The 15,668-nt window shown below is 39.4% G+C and overlaps 1 protein-coding gene across 1 annotated transcript; it reads left to right on the top strand.

The window, feature by feature from the left end:
* The first annotated feature begins 285 nt into the window (after positions 1–285).
* LRRC34 (leucine rich repeat containing 34) lies at positions 286–15,269 on the top strand. The gene is made up of 9 exons (XM_055569140.1): positions 286–392; positions 5,808–5,928; positions 6,410–6,528; positions 6,625–6,689; positions 7,806–7,889; positions 11,162–11,290; positions 13,200–13,295; positions 14,575–14,729; positions 15,092–15,269. The coding sequence occupies exons 1-9, from the start codon at positions 293–295 to the stop codon at positions 15,267–15,269; spliced, it is 1,047 nt and encodes a 348-aa protein (XP_055425115.1). The 5' UTR covers positions 286–292.
* Positions 15,270–15,668: the final 399 nt, after the last annotated feature.

A 15,668-nucleotide genomic window follows, 5' to 3' on the forward strand; every position in this document is an offset into this window, starting at 1 on the left:
TCTGCAGAAGAACCTGGACGCCCTGCCTCCGTGTGTCTTTAATCCACGGCAGGGGACCAGGACCCAGATGGTGAACAAGAAGCCTCCTGGTAGTGACAGCATCGGCGGTCACTAACTGCCCAACCAGGCCTCCGGGACCGAGAGGGTAATGACAGAGGTTTGCACAGCATAGGCGCTCGGGGTCGCGAGGTGGGGCCACACCGCTTGCAGCTCTTCGGCTTCGGCGGACGGAGCTGGAGCACGCGCGTGGTCGTCATGACAACGCCGACGCTGCCGGCAGGATGTAGGGAGCATGGAGCTCAGCCAGAAGCAGGCCGGGCCGGCGTCCGGGTCCCCACTTCCCGCTCCCTCTAGGACCCCGACTCCGGCCTGGGCTGCGGCGGACGATAGTGGTAAGAAACAGGGGGTCCCTTCGGCGCCAGCCTGGCCCGGAGGAAACGCGCGAGGGGCGTCATGGCCAGGCCGAGTCCTCCGAGCAGACTTTGGGCCAGAGGTTGCCCGGCGGGAGAGGGCCCCTAGGAACCCTTACTGAGCCCGGAACTTCGGGGCGCCCCCAAACGTGGGCGAGAGGGCAGCCCCAAGCTTCCGCGGTGGGTGCGCGGTTCTCGCGGTGGGTTGTCCTGAATTCAAGTGTGTGTCGCTCTCTCTGTCTCCATGCACTACTTGGGCCCCTTTTTATGAAGTCTCCAGAGAGCAGGGCACAGGTGGGCTAGAGGCTCTGGAGACCACTCTTTGCACGTTCACGCCTGCACGGTTTTAAGTATTTCTGCACCCGTGAATTATCTGGTAGCATGTTAAGCATTCTTGCCTGGAGAATTCCATGGAAAGAGGAGCCGGGCAGGCTACAGCCCATGGGGTCACAAGGAATCGGACACGACTGAGTGACTCACTTTCACTCTCATGTGAAGCGGAAAGTGTACACCCCTCTCCCTTCACAATTTACATTTTGGATGCGTGTGTGCTTGTAGATAGGGAATTATGCCACAGGCCTTACATATTCCACGCAGCACTGTGAGGTGGGCATTGACATGCTCTGCTTTTAGCATAAAAGGAAATTTAAGATCGAAGAATTTCAGTAAGTTGTTTGACATCACACAGCCCTTCCGGATTAGCACCAAAGTCTGACTGACCCTCAGTCCTCAACCTCCCAGCACTTGACTGTTCCAATAGAAGAGGGTGAAGGTTAAAGTGAAATTGGTTAGTCGTGTCCGACTCTTTGTAACCCTATGGACTGTAGCCTACCAGGTTTTTCCATCCATGGGATTTTCTAGGCAAGAGTACCAGAGTGGATTGCCTTTTCCTGCTCCAGGGGATCTTCCCGACCCAGGGATCGAACCCAGGTCTCCTGCATTGCAGGCAGAGGCTTTACCCTCTGAGCCACCATAGAAGAGGGTAACCACCTCCAAAATAAGCCCGTATCTAGTAATTTTTAAACGGGTTATTAGGTAAAAATTATTTGGAATTCTAGTCAGGTGTGGATTAAAAATGAATCTAGGCTAAATTCTTGACATTTTCTTGTAGAATTGTTATTCCTAGGGTTTTTTTTTACCATTTGAAAACCAGTTTATTATTTTCTCCTAAAATGAATACAGTATAGGAAATAAACTGTTGGTGCCATAGAATCCTGACACAATACTTGGGTGAATTTTAAATAAAAGAGTAGCAGAAAAATATAGCTGATGCTCAAAAATACTTTAAATCCATGGCCAGGGAGTTAAATATACATATTCTTTGGCTCTGTTTAGCCTGTAATCTAAGATTCCTTCATGCCTTCACATAAACATGACTTGTAGGTCTACATCTGTTTGCATGTCCTGGATATGGTTCTGCCAGCTGAGGGCAGGCAATGAACCTGAGAAATTCTCAAGGCAACCCTCTCTTCTCTTTGATGATGTATTTAAAATTATTATTATTTTTTAATTAAAAATCAAAATGGAGTAACTGTGGTTCAGGCATAAAAAATGGAGCCGGGTGGCTGTTGTGGATATGATTTCAGATGCATTCCTTTTATCACTGAGAACTTGAATTGGCTTCCCTGGTAGCTCAGCTGGTAAAGAATCTGCTTGCAATGCAGGAGACCCCAGTTCGATTCCTGGGTCGGGAAGGTCCCCTAGAGAAAGAATAGGCTACCCACTCCAGTTTTCTTGGGCTTCCCTGGTGGCTGAGACGACAAAGAATCCACCTGCAATGTGGGTGACATGGGTTTGATCCCTGGGTAGGGAAGATCCCCTGGAGAAGGGAATGGCAACCCACTCCAGTATTCTTGCCTGGAAAATCCCAGAGACAGAGGAGCCTAGCGGGCTACAGTCCATGGGGTCTATATAGCACAGTGTCAGACTCAAGGACACTACTAGCTGTTTGCCAAATAGGAACTGCTAGCTACACCCTTAGGTTCAAATTTCTTCCCACCATTGCAACTTTGTAATCATTTCAGACTCCCAGTCATTCCTTGCTTAACAAGCAACCTCATTTCTTGCCAGCTCAAACCCCAATCCCAATTCTTGATGAACCATTTATGTAACTTCCTGGGTTTTTTGCCTTTGTAAATCGCCACCTTTTTGTAGTCTGTTGGAACACAGTTCAAGTGCTTCTTGGATCTGTGTCTCCTGGATTGCAATTTTAACAAACACCAAATAATTACCTCTGTTTCAATTGGGTCTCCATTTCTGAGATTTTGTTTTAACATTTTTAATACCAAGGAAGGTTAGGAGCCAGAGGAGAGGGAAGAAACCCAGTGGGAGCCCAGTTCCAACAAGTAAATTCATTTGAGGTCTATTTGTTTTATTTTCTGTTGAGGATGCTAAAGGAGCATTTTTTTGGATTGTATTCCATGTGAACCACAGTCTCCTAAATCCTAAATCTATGCTATGCTATGCTAAGTCACTTCAGTCGTGTCTGACTCTGTGCGACCCCATAGACAGCAGTCCACCAGGCTCCCCCGTCCCTGGGATTCTCCAGGCAAGAACACTGGAGTGGGCTGCCATTTCCTTCTCCAGTGCATGAAAGGGAAAAGTCAAAGTGAAGTCGCTCAGTCATGTCCGACTCTTAGCGACCCCATGGATTGCAGCCTAACAGGCTCCTCTGTCCATGGGATTTTCCAGGCAAGAGTACTGGAGTGCGGTGCCATTGCCTTCTCCGACTAGGAGCATTTTTATCCTCCTTCCCCTCGGGGCTCAACAACTTGAGAAGTCCTTGTGTACCTGAGAGTTTTAAATGTCCCGAGAATTACTATAGATGGGAATCTGTTTAGCATTAACTCATCATTTCTCAAATTTATTTTACAATAAACCCCATTCTATTTAGAATATCTTTGATCATGCAGTAGATTAGTATTCCACAGAACACAGTTTGGGAAATACTGTGCTAAAGTATTATTTAGTACATGAAATAAAGTATTATTTAAATATATAAATACATGTCCTAAAATAAGTGAAAGATTTCTTTAAAAATTGTCTTTAAGTTGGAGTATAGTTGATTTACTATAGTGTTAGTTTCAGGTATACAGCACAGTGATTTAGTCATACAGAATATATATGTATGTTCTTTTGCAGATTCTTTTCCATTATAGGTTACTACAAGACAGTGAATATATTTCCCTGTGCTATACAGTAGGTCCTTATTATTTTATGCTTAGTAAGTGAAAGATTTCTTACGTACAATTATGCTGTTACAAATTTTCAGAGGGTATCTAATGAAATGGGAAAGATGCTCATAATGTTAACTGAAAAGGATATAGAAAAAGAAAATAGGGAACACTCCCAGACCTCAATTGCAGTGGTTCTTTGGGAATGAGATTGCTGATCAATGTTTCTTTTTGATATTGAAATTTCCAAGTTATTTGAAATAAATGTAGGTTAAATTTATTTATTTAGGCCACACCATGCAGCTGCAGGATCTTAGTTCTCCAACCAGGCATGGAACCAGGACTCCTGGCAGTGAGAGCACAGAGTTCTAACTACTGGACTACTACGGAATTCCCCTAATTTTTTTTAAGTTTATTAAAAAAAAAAAAACTGTAAGAAAAGATTATTTGCTTTCAGTTTTAACATAATGCTCTCTCTCTTGAATCTTGTTTTGCACATTTGTTTAGCAAACTCTTTAGTTCATATAGTGCAGAAATCCACTCATGAAGGAACATTTTTGAGATTAAGAGACTTAGAGAAGCTGGATCCTCAAGATCTCAGGGTGGCTGAGTAGTAAGATCACTGAGCTCTCTTAGAGAGACATGCAAACACAAAAGCTAAGACAGAAAAGAGACAGGGAGTGGTATGTGCTTGTAAGAAAAGTGTTAGGATACCTTCTAACTAGAAAGCCTGGGCCTGGAAAAAGATGCTTTTAAAATAATAACAAAGGGGAGGGGAGAAGGGATATACTGGGAGATTGGGACTGATATATACACACTTCTATATATAAAATCGATGAGGACCTACTGTAACTCTACTTGATACACTGTAAATTATATGGGTGAAGTGAAGTCAAAGTTGCTCAGTCGTGTCTGACTCTGCGAGCCCGTGGACTATGCAGACCATGGAATTCTCCAGGCCAAAATACTGGAGTGGGTAGCTTCCCATTCTCTAGGGGATCTTCCCAACCCAGGGATCGAACTCAGGTCTCCCACATTGCAGGCGAATTCTTTACCAGCTGAGCCACAAGGGAAGCCCAAAGCAAGCAGTACCTCCTTTGAGCCAGAAATGAACCAGGGACTGAAGGATAAGAACCTAAAAAGAGTGGATATATGTATGTGTATGTGGGCTTCCCTGGTGGCTCTGATAGTAAAGAATCTACCTGCAATGCAGGAGACTCAGGTTTGATCCCTGGGTCGCGAAGATCCCCTGGAGAAGGGAATGGCAATCTACTCCAGTATTCTTGCCTGGGAAATCCCATGATAAGAGGAGCCTGGTGGGCTACAGTCCATGGGGTCAGTCGGACAGGACTGAGCAACTAACACACTACACAACACACAGTTTATGTATAACTGATTCACTTTTCTGTACACCTAAAACTAACACAACACTGTCGATCAACTATACTCCAATAAAAGTTTTTTAAAAAAGTAGTATCGACAATAATAAGATGATGCATCAAGGAAAGCTGCAGGTATAACAGAGGAAGAAGACTTCAACTCCTGTTTTGTATCTGTCTTCCCTATTAGCGACTAACAGGGAAAAATCACCTTTAGAAAGAGGAAATAGAAGACAATGGTAGGTAAAGCACTTCTATGAGTGAGGTCTCAACTTGGAGAGACCTGTTCTTCTAGGAAGAACAGACAGAGCTGTATTCAAAGATGCTATCAACTTACAGGGTATAGAAGGTCTTCAAGAAGCCTGTTGGACTTGATTTTTCAGATCCCTTTTGAGTTTAGACTCTATGATTAAACTGTCTTTATCTGAAGCCATTATAAGCAAACATGAGTTACCCTAATCCATTATGGCAGAATGGAAAGAGGCTTTGGAGTCGTTTGATTCAATACTCTGCTGTATGATTTCAGGCAAAATACTTAATTTTTCTGGATGTCATTTTCCTCAGCTGCCAGGCCTATTACTTAACAGAAGTTAGTTCTCCTTTTGTGCCACTTCCAAGTTAAGTGTCTGCCCATCCTCAGTGGGTACCTCTATGGCCCTAGTTCTCCAAACAGCATTTTTCTTCTCTCCCATTCCTTATTTTACTTTCTCTATTCTTCCTTTTCTTCCCCTCACCCCTGACTCTACACACATATTTGTATCTTTGAAAGAAATCTAATTTTGGTGGGAGGAAGCACCTGGGATAATTTATATGTGATGAAATGTATTGCATTTATTTTTCAAAAGTTTCAGCATCTATTGGTGGTCTCCAGGAATATTATTATGACCTATGTATGGAAAAGTCCCAGGAAATTAAACCTTTTATATTGCAAATACTCCAAGAAGTGGATGAAGAAATTGAAAAAGGGTAAGGAAGACATGTACTTGATTACATCAGGAACAGTCACTGATACTCATCTGTGTGAAAACTCTTGGAATACTGAGTGATTTGAAAGCCATTTGCAAATGCTGGATGAAATGGACATGCTTTTTTGATTCAGCATAGATGACTGACACAGGTCTTGCACTAGAACAGCATTCTCCAAGTCTGAGTTCCAGATTGGTCATTAACTCCTGTGAGCTGGGTTTATTTATGCAAATCATTGAATGACATTTTTCAATGTCATTACCTATCAAGTGGGAATACTTTTTTTCTGTGGTTGAGAAATTAAATTATGCATAAAGTGCTTTTCAAAAGCTGTAGTATATATTCGGTAGTTTTAAGTTACACTTGATAAAAATCTGTATTGTGGTACTTGGTTCCAGTAAATACTATCCAATGATGTCACTAAACATGAAGGGAAAATATTTTTATTTCTTTACTGGATTTCCTTTTAATATTTTAACAGATCAGTAGGAATCACATTAAATATTGCTGGTAACAGTCGCTCAGTATCAGGAGAAAGAGTAACAGGTGAAGATTTCTGGATCCTTTGCAGAGTTTTAAAGAATAATTCATATATTAATGGTATGTTTCCTTAAGCATCATTCCTTCCTGTTCTCCTTCTCCTGATTAAGTATTCATTAGGAGGAATATCAGCTTCTACTCATCTGTATTCTTCAGGTTTGGATGTTAGATACAACCTCCTGAGTGATGTTGGCGCGTACTATGCTGCAAAACTGCTCCAGGTATCTTACTGCAAAATGTTGTTCCTTTTTTTTTCTTCCAGGACCGAGTTAAGAACCAGTCTTTTCTTTGGAATGTGCAGGGTTTCAGCAGCCCTAGCCTGCTAACTAACCCTTTATTGTAGACTTCATTTTGGAGACACCCAAACTGAAATGCTGCTTTATGGTTGCATTTTATTTAAGAAAGGTAGTGTGGTCCACCAATAAGAACAGGTGTCCTCCAAGAAAAGGCTTTGTTTCAACCTCAGAAGATTGGCATATACATGTGTGTGTCTGTATTTTCCGTTAAAATGTTTAAAGCAGCATATATCATTTTTTATCCTTCCCTTAAATTGGCTTTTTAATTTCCTAGCTATTTGTCCCATTCTCATGTGCTGCAAGTGTCTCTATTGAGCCAAAAAAGATCTTAAAATTCTCATACCCATGAAATAGCACAGAATATAAGGATGGAGTGAAGATTAAAAAACAAACAACTAACCAAGTTATTTTCAACAACCATAAATCAAAATGCTGCAAAAATCATAGCCACCAACATGTTCTCAGATCTGTTTATGGTGAAATCACCTAGTCTAGTTACATATACACAAAACATAGTTTTGCAAAATATCAAGGGTCTTGACTGTGCTAGAACGCTTGAAATACAGTAAAAACACATTTGTGTATATGGTCTCAGTAGAGCTCATACCTAGAGCCTCTTGAGTCATCTTTTGCAAAGTGATACACTATGGTTCAGTACATAAAGCACATCCATACTTTGAATCATTGATGAAAAATGAATATAGTGGGAGGGAGGCTCAAGAGGGATATGTGTATACTTAGTAGCTGACTCACATTGTTGTACAGCAGAAACTAACACAACAGTGTAAAGCAACTATCCTCCAATTAAAAAAAAAAAAACTAAAAAAATGAACAGTCTTTTTCTTTATCCTGTAATTATATTTGTTTAAATGAGAATGTTGATTTTTTTCCCTTAATCGTCCTTTGTTTTGCTGGACCTTGAAATTTCCTGGTTATAAAGATTTTCTTTGCTGGTAAACACTTTTACTTAAAAAGCAGCTCATATATTTTTGATTGATTTCTAGTAATACATGTATAGTAACTTCTTTTCTCTTATTTTAGAAACAACATAATCTCATTTACTTAAATCTTATGTTTAATGACATTGGGCCTGAAGGTGGAGAACTGATTGCTAAAGCCCTACATGTAAGCATTCATATACCTCAAACTAACAATTTGGGGATTTCAATTTCTTTAATTTTAGCTTGAAACCAACAGAAACAAATGTTAATGTCAACTTCTTTTAATATTGTGCAAATGTATATTTTTTGTTGCACTTCATTAACATTTAGACATCACATGAGTACTTTTGAACTCACTTTTAATACAGTTTTATGGATAAACCATAATGGAAAATATAAAAAAAGTATATATAACAGTTTGCTGAACAGGAATTAACACATTGTAAATCAACTATACTTCAATAAAAAAAAATCGTTTTATTAAGACATCATTCACATACAGAATTTATCCTTTGGAAGTGTTCAGTTCAGTGGCTTTTTTAGTATACAATGGACACCTTGAACAGCACAGGTTTGAACTGCATGGGTCCACTCATGTGGGTTTCTTTCACTAAATACATGCTGCAGTACAATACAATCCATGGTCAGTCGAATCTGAGAGTGTAGGACTTGGATATGGAGGGCCAACTGTGAAGTTAAACTCGTTTTCAACAGCACAGAGGGTCGCTGCTCCTAACCCCCGTGTTGTTCAATGATCAGCTATCTTCACAGTTTTGTAACCATCACCACTATCACTGTTGTTAGAACACCTCCTCCCCACAGGAGAGAGACCCTGTTAGAAATCCCCCTCTATGCTTCTCTCCCTCTCTCTCCAGCACCCCGCAGTCGTATCTGCTTTCTACCTGTCTATTCTGATCATTTCATATAAATAGAATCACCATATAATATGTGGCCTTTATTGACTGGCTTAATGCTTTCAAGTGTCATCCATGTTGTAACATACTTCATTCCTTTTTATTGCCAAGTAATATTCCATTGCACATTTCATTCATCCATTAGTTAATGGGTATTTGGGTTTCCACTTTTTGTCTATAATGAATAATGCTACTATGAATATTTGCACACATTTTTCTGTGTACTTATGTTGTCAATTTTCTAGGGTATATACCTTGGAGTGGAACTGATGGATCATTTGGAAACTGTTTAACATCTTGAATGACTGTTTTTCAAAGTGGTTGCCCCTTTTTATGTTCCACCAACAATGTATGGGTATTTGGATTTCTCTATATCCTCACCAATACTTGGTACTTTTTGATTTGAGCTATCCTAGGGGGTATGAGAAGGCAATGGCACCCCACTCCAGCCTGGAAAACCCCATGGACGGAGGAGCCTGGTGGGCTGCAGTCCATGGGGTCGCGAAGAGTCGGACACGACTGAGTGAATTCACTTTCACTTTTCAGTTTCATGCACTGGAGAAGGAAATGGCAACCCACTCCAGTGTTCTTGCCTGGAGAATCCCAGGGACGGGGGAGCCTGGTGGGCTGCCGTCTATGGGGTCGCAGAGTTGGACACGACTGAAGTGACTTAGCAGTAGTAGTAGTATCTTTAGAAGCACACGATTTTAGAAGTTCAATAAAATGCATTTTGTTTTTCTTGTTGTTTATGCTTTTGGTGTTATATCTAAAGTCATATCTGACCTAAAGTCATGAAGATTTACACTTACATTTTCTTCTAAGTTTTTGACTCATTCAGTTATTTGATATTTTAATTTTTGTATATGAAGTGACATAGGAGTAATTTCATTCTTTTTCATGTGGCTATCTAGTTGACCCAACACCTTGTGTTAAAACTATTCTTTTCCTAATTTTGACAACTAATTTTGACATCCTTGTCAAGAGTCAGTTGATTATAAATGTGAGTTTATTTCTGTACTATTAATTTATATATCTGTTCTTAGGCCAGTCCCACACTATCTTGGCTACTGTAGTCCTGTAGTTAAGTTTTGAAGAAGTGTGGGTCTTCTTTGTTCTCTTCAACGTTGTGTTGGTTCTTCTGGGTCCCCTGCATTTTCACATGAATTTTAAGATCAGTTTATCAATTTCTGCAAAGCAAACAAACAAACTGGGATTTTGAGAGGGATTGCTTTAAATCTTTAGATCAACTTAAGGAATAGTGTCATTTTAACTGCAGAGAGATCCAACCAGTCCATTCTAAAGGAGATCAGTCCTGGGTGTTCTTTGGAAGGAATGATGCTAAAGCCGAAACTCCAATACTTTGGCCACCTCATGCGAAGAGTTGACTCTTTGGAAAAGACTTGATGCTGGGAGGGATTAGGGGCAGGAGGAGAAGGGGACAACAGAGGATGAGATGGCTGGATGGCATCACTGACTCGATAGACGTGAGTTTGAGTGAACTCCGGGAGATGGTGATGGACAGGGAGGCCTGGCGTGCTGCGATTCATGGGGTCGCAAAGAGTCGGACACGACTGAGTGACTGAACTGAACTGAACTGAATAGTCTTCTGATTCAGAAACATGGGATGTGTTTCTTCATATATGAGTTCTAACAGGTCTTTTTTTGTTTTGGTGGATTCCTTAGAATTTTCCCCATATAAGATTGTCATATGCAAGAAGTTTTGCCTCTTTTCCAACCTGTATGCCTTTTTTTCTTGCCTTATCTAGCTCCATCCAGTACAATGTAAAATAGAAGTGGTGAGAGTGGACATCCTTTCCTTCTTCCCACTCTTGGGGTGGGGCGGGGGCAGGGCGGAGTTTGACTTAATTTTAAAGGTAATTATCCCAGGGACGGGGGAGCCTGGTGGGCTGCTGTCTATGGGGTCGCACAGAGTCAGACACGACTGAAGTGACTTAGCAGCAGCAGCAGCAGCATGTACACTTATGGTTCAAATATTTATTCATTAGGACAATGAAATGTCTGTAATTTTGTGAACGATTTATCGAAAGAATGAATTACGAGAAGGAATTAAACTTTGCAAATGTCTGAGAAATTGTGTCATTTTCAAAGTAATACAGGGAAATGTGAAGTGAGTGTTTAACGGGTATAGGATCTCCCTTAAGGGTAGAGAGAATATTTTGAAATTAGAGGTGACGGCTGCACAACACTGTGAATGTAGTAAAATCCAGTGAGTTGTACTTTCTGGCTGCACCATGCGCCTTATAGGATCTTAGTCCCCTGGCCAGGGATTGAACCTGAACCCCTCAGCAGTGAGTGTGCAGAGTCCTAATTGCTGGACCACCAGGGAATCCCCAAATTGTACACTTTATATTTTTACCTATTATGGGAAATTGAATGTTACCTTTATGGAATATATTCTGTTCAATCTCCATGAAAAACTGACTGAGTCAGCAAATAGTAATACAGTCTCCTAACTCACGTAATCAGAAGAGAATTCTGTGGGTTAAAATTTTAATCCAGTTTTGCCTCTTTTCATTTTCAGAAGAATAGAACTCTGAAACACCTAAGAATGACTGGAAACAAGATTGAAAATAAGGGTGGAATGTTTTTTGCTGCAATGCTACAAATTAATTCATCCTTAGAGAAATTAGATCTGGGTGACTGTGATCTGGTGAGTTAAACTGGTTATGAGAGTCACTCACGTATTTGATCATTCTCCCTGGAAACTAGCACAGAGAAGTGTCAAGAGACCAGCTACATGACAGTTTTATGAATGATTTAAGCTCATCTCTAAGATCTAGTATCAGAGAAAAAAAATCTTTAAGTAAAAATCTGATTATAATAATTTTATGGAAGACTATCCAGTGTAATAAAAATCTTCCTAAATTTCCATCTATTACCCTTCTTAACTTGCATGGGATTTTCTAAAGAAGAATCTTATGTTCCTTTTAATTAAACTAATACTTCATTTGTATAATATAAATTTTTTATTTGTGGAAACATTTTTCAGTAAGTACTTATAGCATAAAACCTAAGACAATTCTAAGAGCCCTCATCTGACCTGATATGTCTTCAAAGTCCAGGCTTCATTTTTTCAAACATGCCTTCAAACCTTCAGGCCTACTGTTAGGAACCTAGTTAAAAGGTTAATGCAAAATCACTGGGACAGGATGTCAGTAAGATGGGCCAAGGAGGCTCTTTGGTATAATAGGCTCTAAAGTTTAAGTGGGTAGATACAGTAAGTAAGTAACAGGGAAAGCATTAATTCAATATACAGTTGACTCGACAACATGGGTTTGAACTGCTGGGTCCAGGTAAATGCAGACTTTTTACAATAGTAAATACTACAATTGCTACAGGAGTCAAGGTTCTTTGAATCCATGGATACCAAGGTATACAATTGACCCCTGACCCTTTAGGGTCAACTGTGTATTTTCTGCTCGTAATAGTCACAATCCTAAGTTCTAAGGATACAGGAGTGCATCAGATATAGTCTCTGCCTTTATAAAGGTTATATTTTAGTTGAGAAAATATCAGTAAATTAGAGCAAAGTGCTACAAAGATGGCAAAGTACTCTGATAATGGTAGGAGGTAGGAGGTCATCTAAGTGAAAGGATGGTTATCCCTAAGATCTGAGGAAGTAATTCTAGGATGAAGAAAGCTGCCTCATCTGTGAAGGATGAGAAAGAGCTGCCTTCAGGAGGGATATGGCAGAATATTCCAGGCAAGGGATCCAGAACATGCCGACCCTAAGAAAGTGCTCCCCCAAGTGTGGTATGGTGCTAAGAGAGTGCTTCCCCAAGTGTAGCATGACTGACAGAGATTGAAGTAATTTTAATACTCATGTATTTATTTTTACAAATGCTTTCTATTTATTTCAAGGGTTTATGGTTTCCCATTTAAAGAAGTGAAACAGTTTTAGGAAGTTTCTGCACTAGTTCAGGTGGGTGATGAGAACCTGGGTGAGGTGGTAGCTACAGAGATGGACTAATTAGAGACATCTTTTGGAAGCAGAATCTGTAAGATTTGCTTCTAAGGCAATCAACTGACAGGAAGCTAAGAGGACTGGTGGAGTGGGAAGAGGCCCAGGCTTTCTGGTGTGACAACTAGGTATGTATCTATCACAGAGATGCGAGAGGATCAGGCCCTTCCAAAAGGCAGAGGGGGCCAACTGGAGTTGTGAAAAATGTGATTAGTAACAGTTTGCTGCCATAATCACACATGTAAAGTGTGTTAGTATGAATATAAAAGGAGGTTTGCATTAAGGATATGTAAGTAGCATAGAGCCCTAGCTGGGATCCACTTGTGTGTCCGCATGTCTGACGTCTGCATCATATAGAATCTTGAAGATTTAGGAGCAAACTTAGAGGTAAACATCCAAGGAAACCTTAAGAAACTCCCTGTGCATGTTAAAGATGGATTTTTTCTGAATTTTATCAACCTACATTCAAGGACTAGGAAATTAAACCTTTAAGAGCACAGTTTTGATTTATCAGAGCCCAGTTTTACTGATCCTGAAATATTAAGGAGGTTACTTTATATACTTTGTCAGTTTCCTTAATTAATTTATCTGTTTTTAGGGAATGCAAAGTGTGATAGCATTTGCTACAGTCCTAACTCAAAACCAAACAATTAAGGGATTAAACCTAAATAGACCCATACTGTATGGTGAACAGGTATGTATTCTAAGTGAGCAGTTAATAATGCTGTATGTGAATAAAACGAAGGTACTAACTGGGGGTTATGTCAAGGTTCATGAATGCGCTGTATTTTTAGAATTGCAAACTACCATTTACAAATGAAAACTTGAATGGAAAATTTTAAATTCTGGGTAAGAGTTTTATAACTATGGTTTTAGATGTTGCTTATTTAAGCAAATATGTTGTCTTTTGTTCTTATAAACTCATTCTCAGTGGGTAAACCTGTGAGAGGCAGAGTGCTTAAGATGAACACATATATGATTAAAGTTTAAGGGCTACAGAATTATAAGAGCCCAGTGTGAACTGTTTTGTCATTTGTTTGTTTTGTAATATTGATGTGATGAACCACTGCATCTTTGAAATCATAAGTAATAATGGCATACTGCCTAAGAATAGCAGTCTGGGAGATCTGGACTTCATCCTATAGATAAGCTGCATTCTGTAGCTTGAGGGGTCTCCATTCCCCAACCAGGAACTGAATCTGGGCCCAGTAGTGAAAAAAAAGTCCTATCCACTGGACCGCCAGGGAATTCCCTCATGCTTAACCATGGTACCAATTATTGTGATTTTTTTCCCTTCTGGGATGATTGATATTTTTTAAATAATTATTTCTGTTGTTGCTATTCAGTTGCTAAGTCGTGTCTGACTCTTTGCCAATCCCATGGACTGCAGCACGCCAGCTTCCCTCTCCTTCATTATCTCCTAGAGTTTGCTCAAACTCACGTCCACTGAGTCAGTGATGCTATCCCAGCCATCTTATCCTCTGTTGCCCCCTCTCCTTCTGCCTTCAATCTTTCCCAGCATCAGGGTCTTTTCCAGTGAGTCAAGCTCTTTACACCAGGGGGCCAAAGTACGGGAGCTTTAGCATCAACCCTTCCAATGAATAGTCAGGGCTGATTTCCTGTAGGATTGACTGATTTGATCTCCTTGCAGTCCAAAGGGCGCTCAAGAATCTTCTCCAGCACAATTAAAAAGCATCAATTCTTCGGCGGTCAGCTTTAACTAACCTCTTTTACATCACTTAGTCATTGTACTTTACAAGTGCCCACTGCCTATTTCTAAGATGGTAAAGGTATCATTTGTGACAAAATGATTTCTTTTTAAAAGCCATGCTAAACAAATAGCAAATTGTAGACTAACAGTCTTAACTGATAAAATCTTCTTAAAAAGCTAATTTAAATTACTGACCATGTTTGAAATAAACATGTACTGCTTTAAAATTATATTTTAGAAAAAAAGGCTTATCTATTTTTAGGAAGAGTCTACAGTTCACCTAGGCCACATGTTGAAAGAAAATCAGTGCCTTGTTGAATTACACATGTGTAAACATGATATAAAAAATTGTGGTATGAAACAGTTATGTGATGCACTGCATCTGAATAGGAGCCTACAATACCTTGATGTAAGCTGGTAAGTGATAATCTGGATAATCTATGTAAAGATTCATAGTAGGTATGATTCTGTGTTAGACACTAAATCCAAAAATTAGGAAATAAAACCATTTTTATCTTTTTATCTTGAGCTTCACTTATTATTCAGTTTAAACTGATATAGTATCTCCTAATAACTGGAATGAGCAATTTAAATATGTAAACCAGAACAGAAGCAACATTTTATGGCAAATTTTCATTAACATTTTTAGAAACTGAGTGATTAAAATAAATCTTAACTAAAATAGAAAGTACTGCTTAAAAGTTTCTAAGCCTGTGATCTCAATGAATAAAAGGACACTTCATATTTTAATATATAACTACATATTTTTCCTTTCCCAGCAATAAAATAACTCAGGATGGAATGAAGTGTTTGGCCGATGTTCTGAAAAGCAATACTACCCTGGAAGTAATAGATCTTTCTTTTAACAGAATGGAAAATGCAGGAGCAAACTATCTCAGTGATGCTCTTGCTTCACACAACAGGACTCTTAAAGCGTTAGTATGGGTTTACATTTAATCAAAATAACAGAAAAAAAGCTATTTAGAACTCTAAACTTAAACCTCTTATAACTTAAGATTCACGGTGAAATATGAAAACTCAGTTTCTAAACTGATATATTAAGTTACAGAAAACATTTCAGTATCTTCTATTTTCTTTTTAAAGGAATGTCTTTTTAAAATTAGATGGATACCAGTTATGAATGCTTAAGGTTAATGAGAAAATTCTTATCACTTATATAATTTATCCTGAATTCTAACAGAAAAGTTAAAATCATTCAATATGATAATGACTTTAAAATAAGAATGAATCAAGAAGAAAATATTACTCAGGTGACTTTATCCTGAAAAATATGTCTGTAATCCACTCCAAACCTTTACTGAATAATAAGTAGAACAATAGTCTGTTCATTTCCAA

This window comes from Bubalus kerabau, chromosome 2 (genome assembly GCF_029407905.1).
Source record: "Bubalus kerabau isolate K-KA32 ecotype Philippines breed swamp buffalo chromosome 2, PCC_UOA_SB_1v2, whole genome shotgun sequence".
NCBI classification, from domain to species: Eukaryota; Metazoa; Chordata; class Mammalia; order Artiodactyla; family Bovidae; genus Bubalus; species Bubalus kerabau.

Bases quoted from the DNA above. Each gene is read 5' to 3' on its own strand.
- LRRC34 (XM_055569140.1), top strand. From the start codon at position 293: ATGGAGCTCAGCCAGAAGCAGGCCGGGCCGGCGTCCGGGTCCCCACTT. The intron at 393-5,807 runs GTAAGAAACAGG...ATTTTTCAAAAG, and splicing joins GGCTGCGGCGGACGATAGTG to TTTCAGCATCTATTGGTGGT. The intron at 6,529-6,624 runs GTATGTTTCCTT...TGTATTCTTCAG, and splicing joins GAATAATTCATATATTAATG to GTTTGGATGTTAGATACAAC.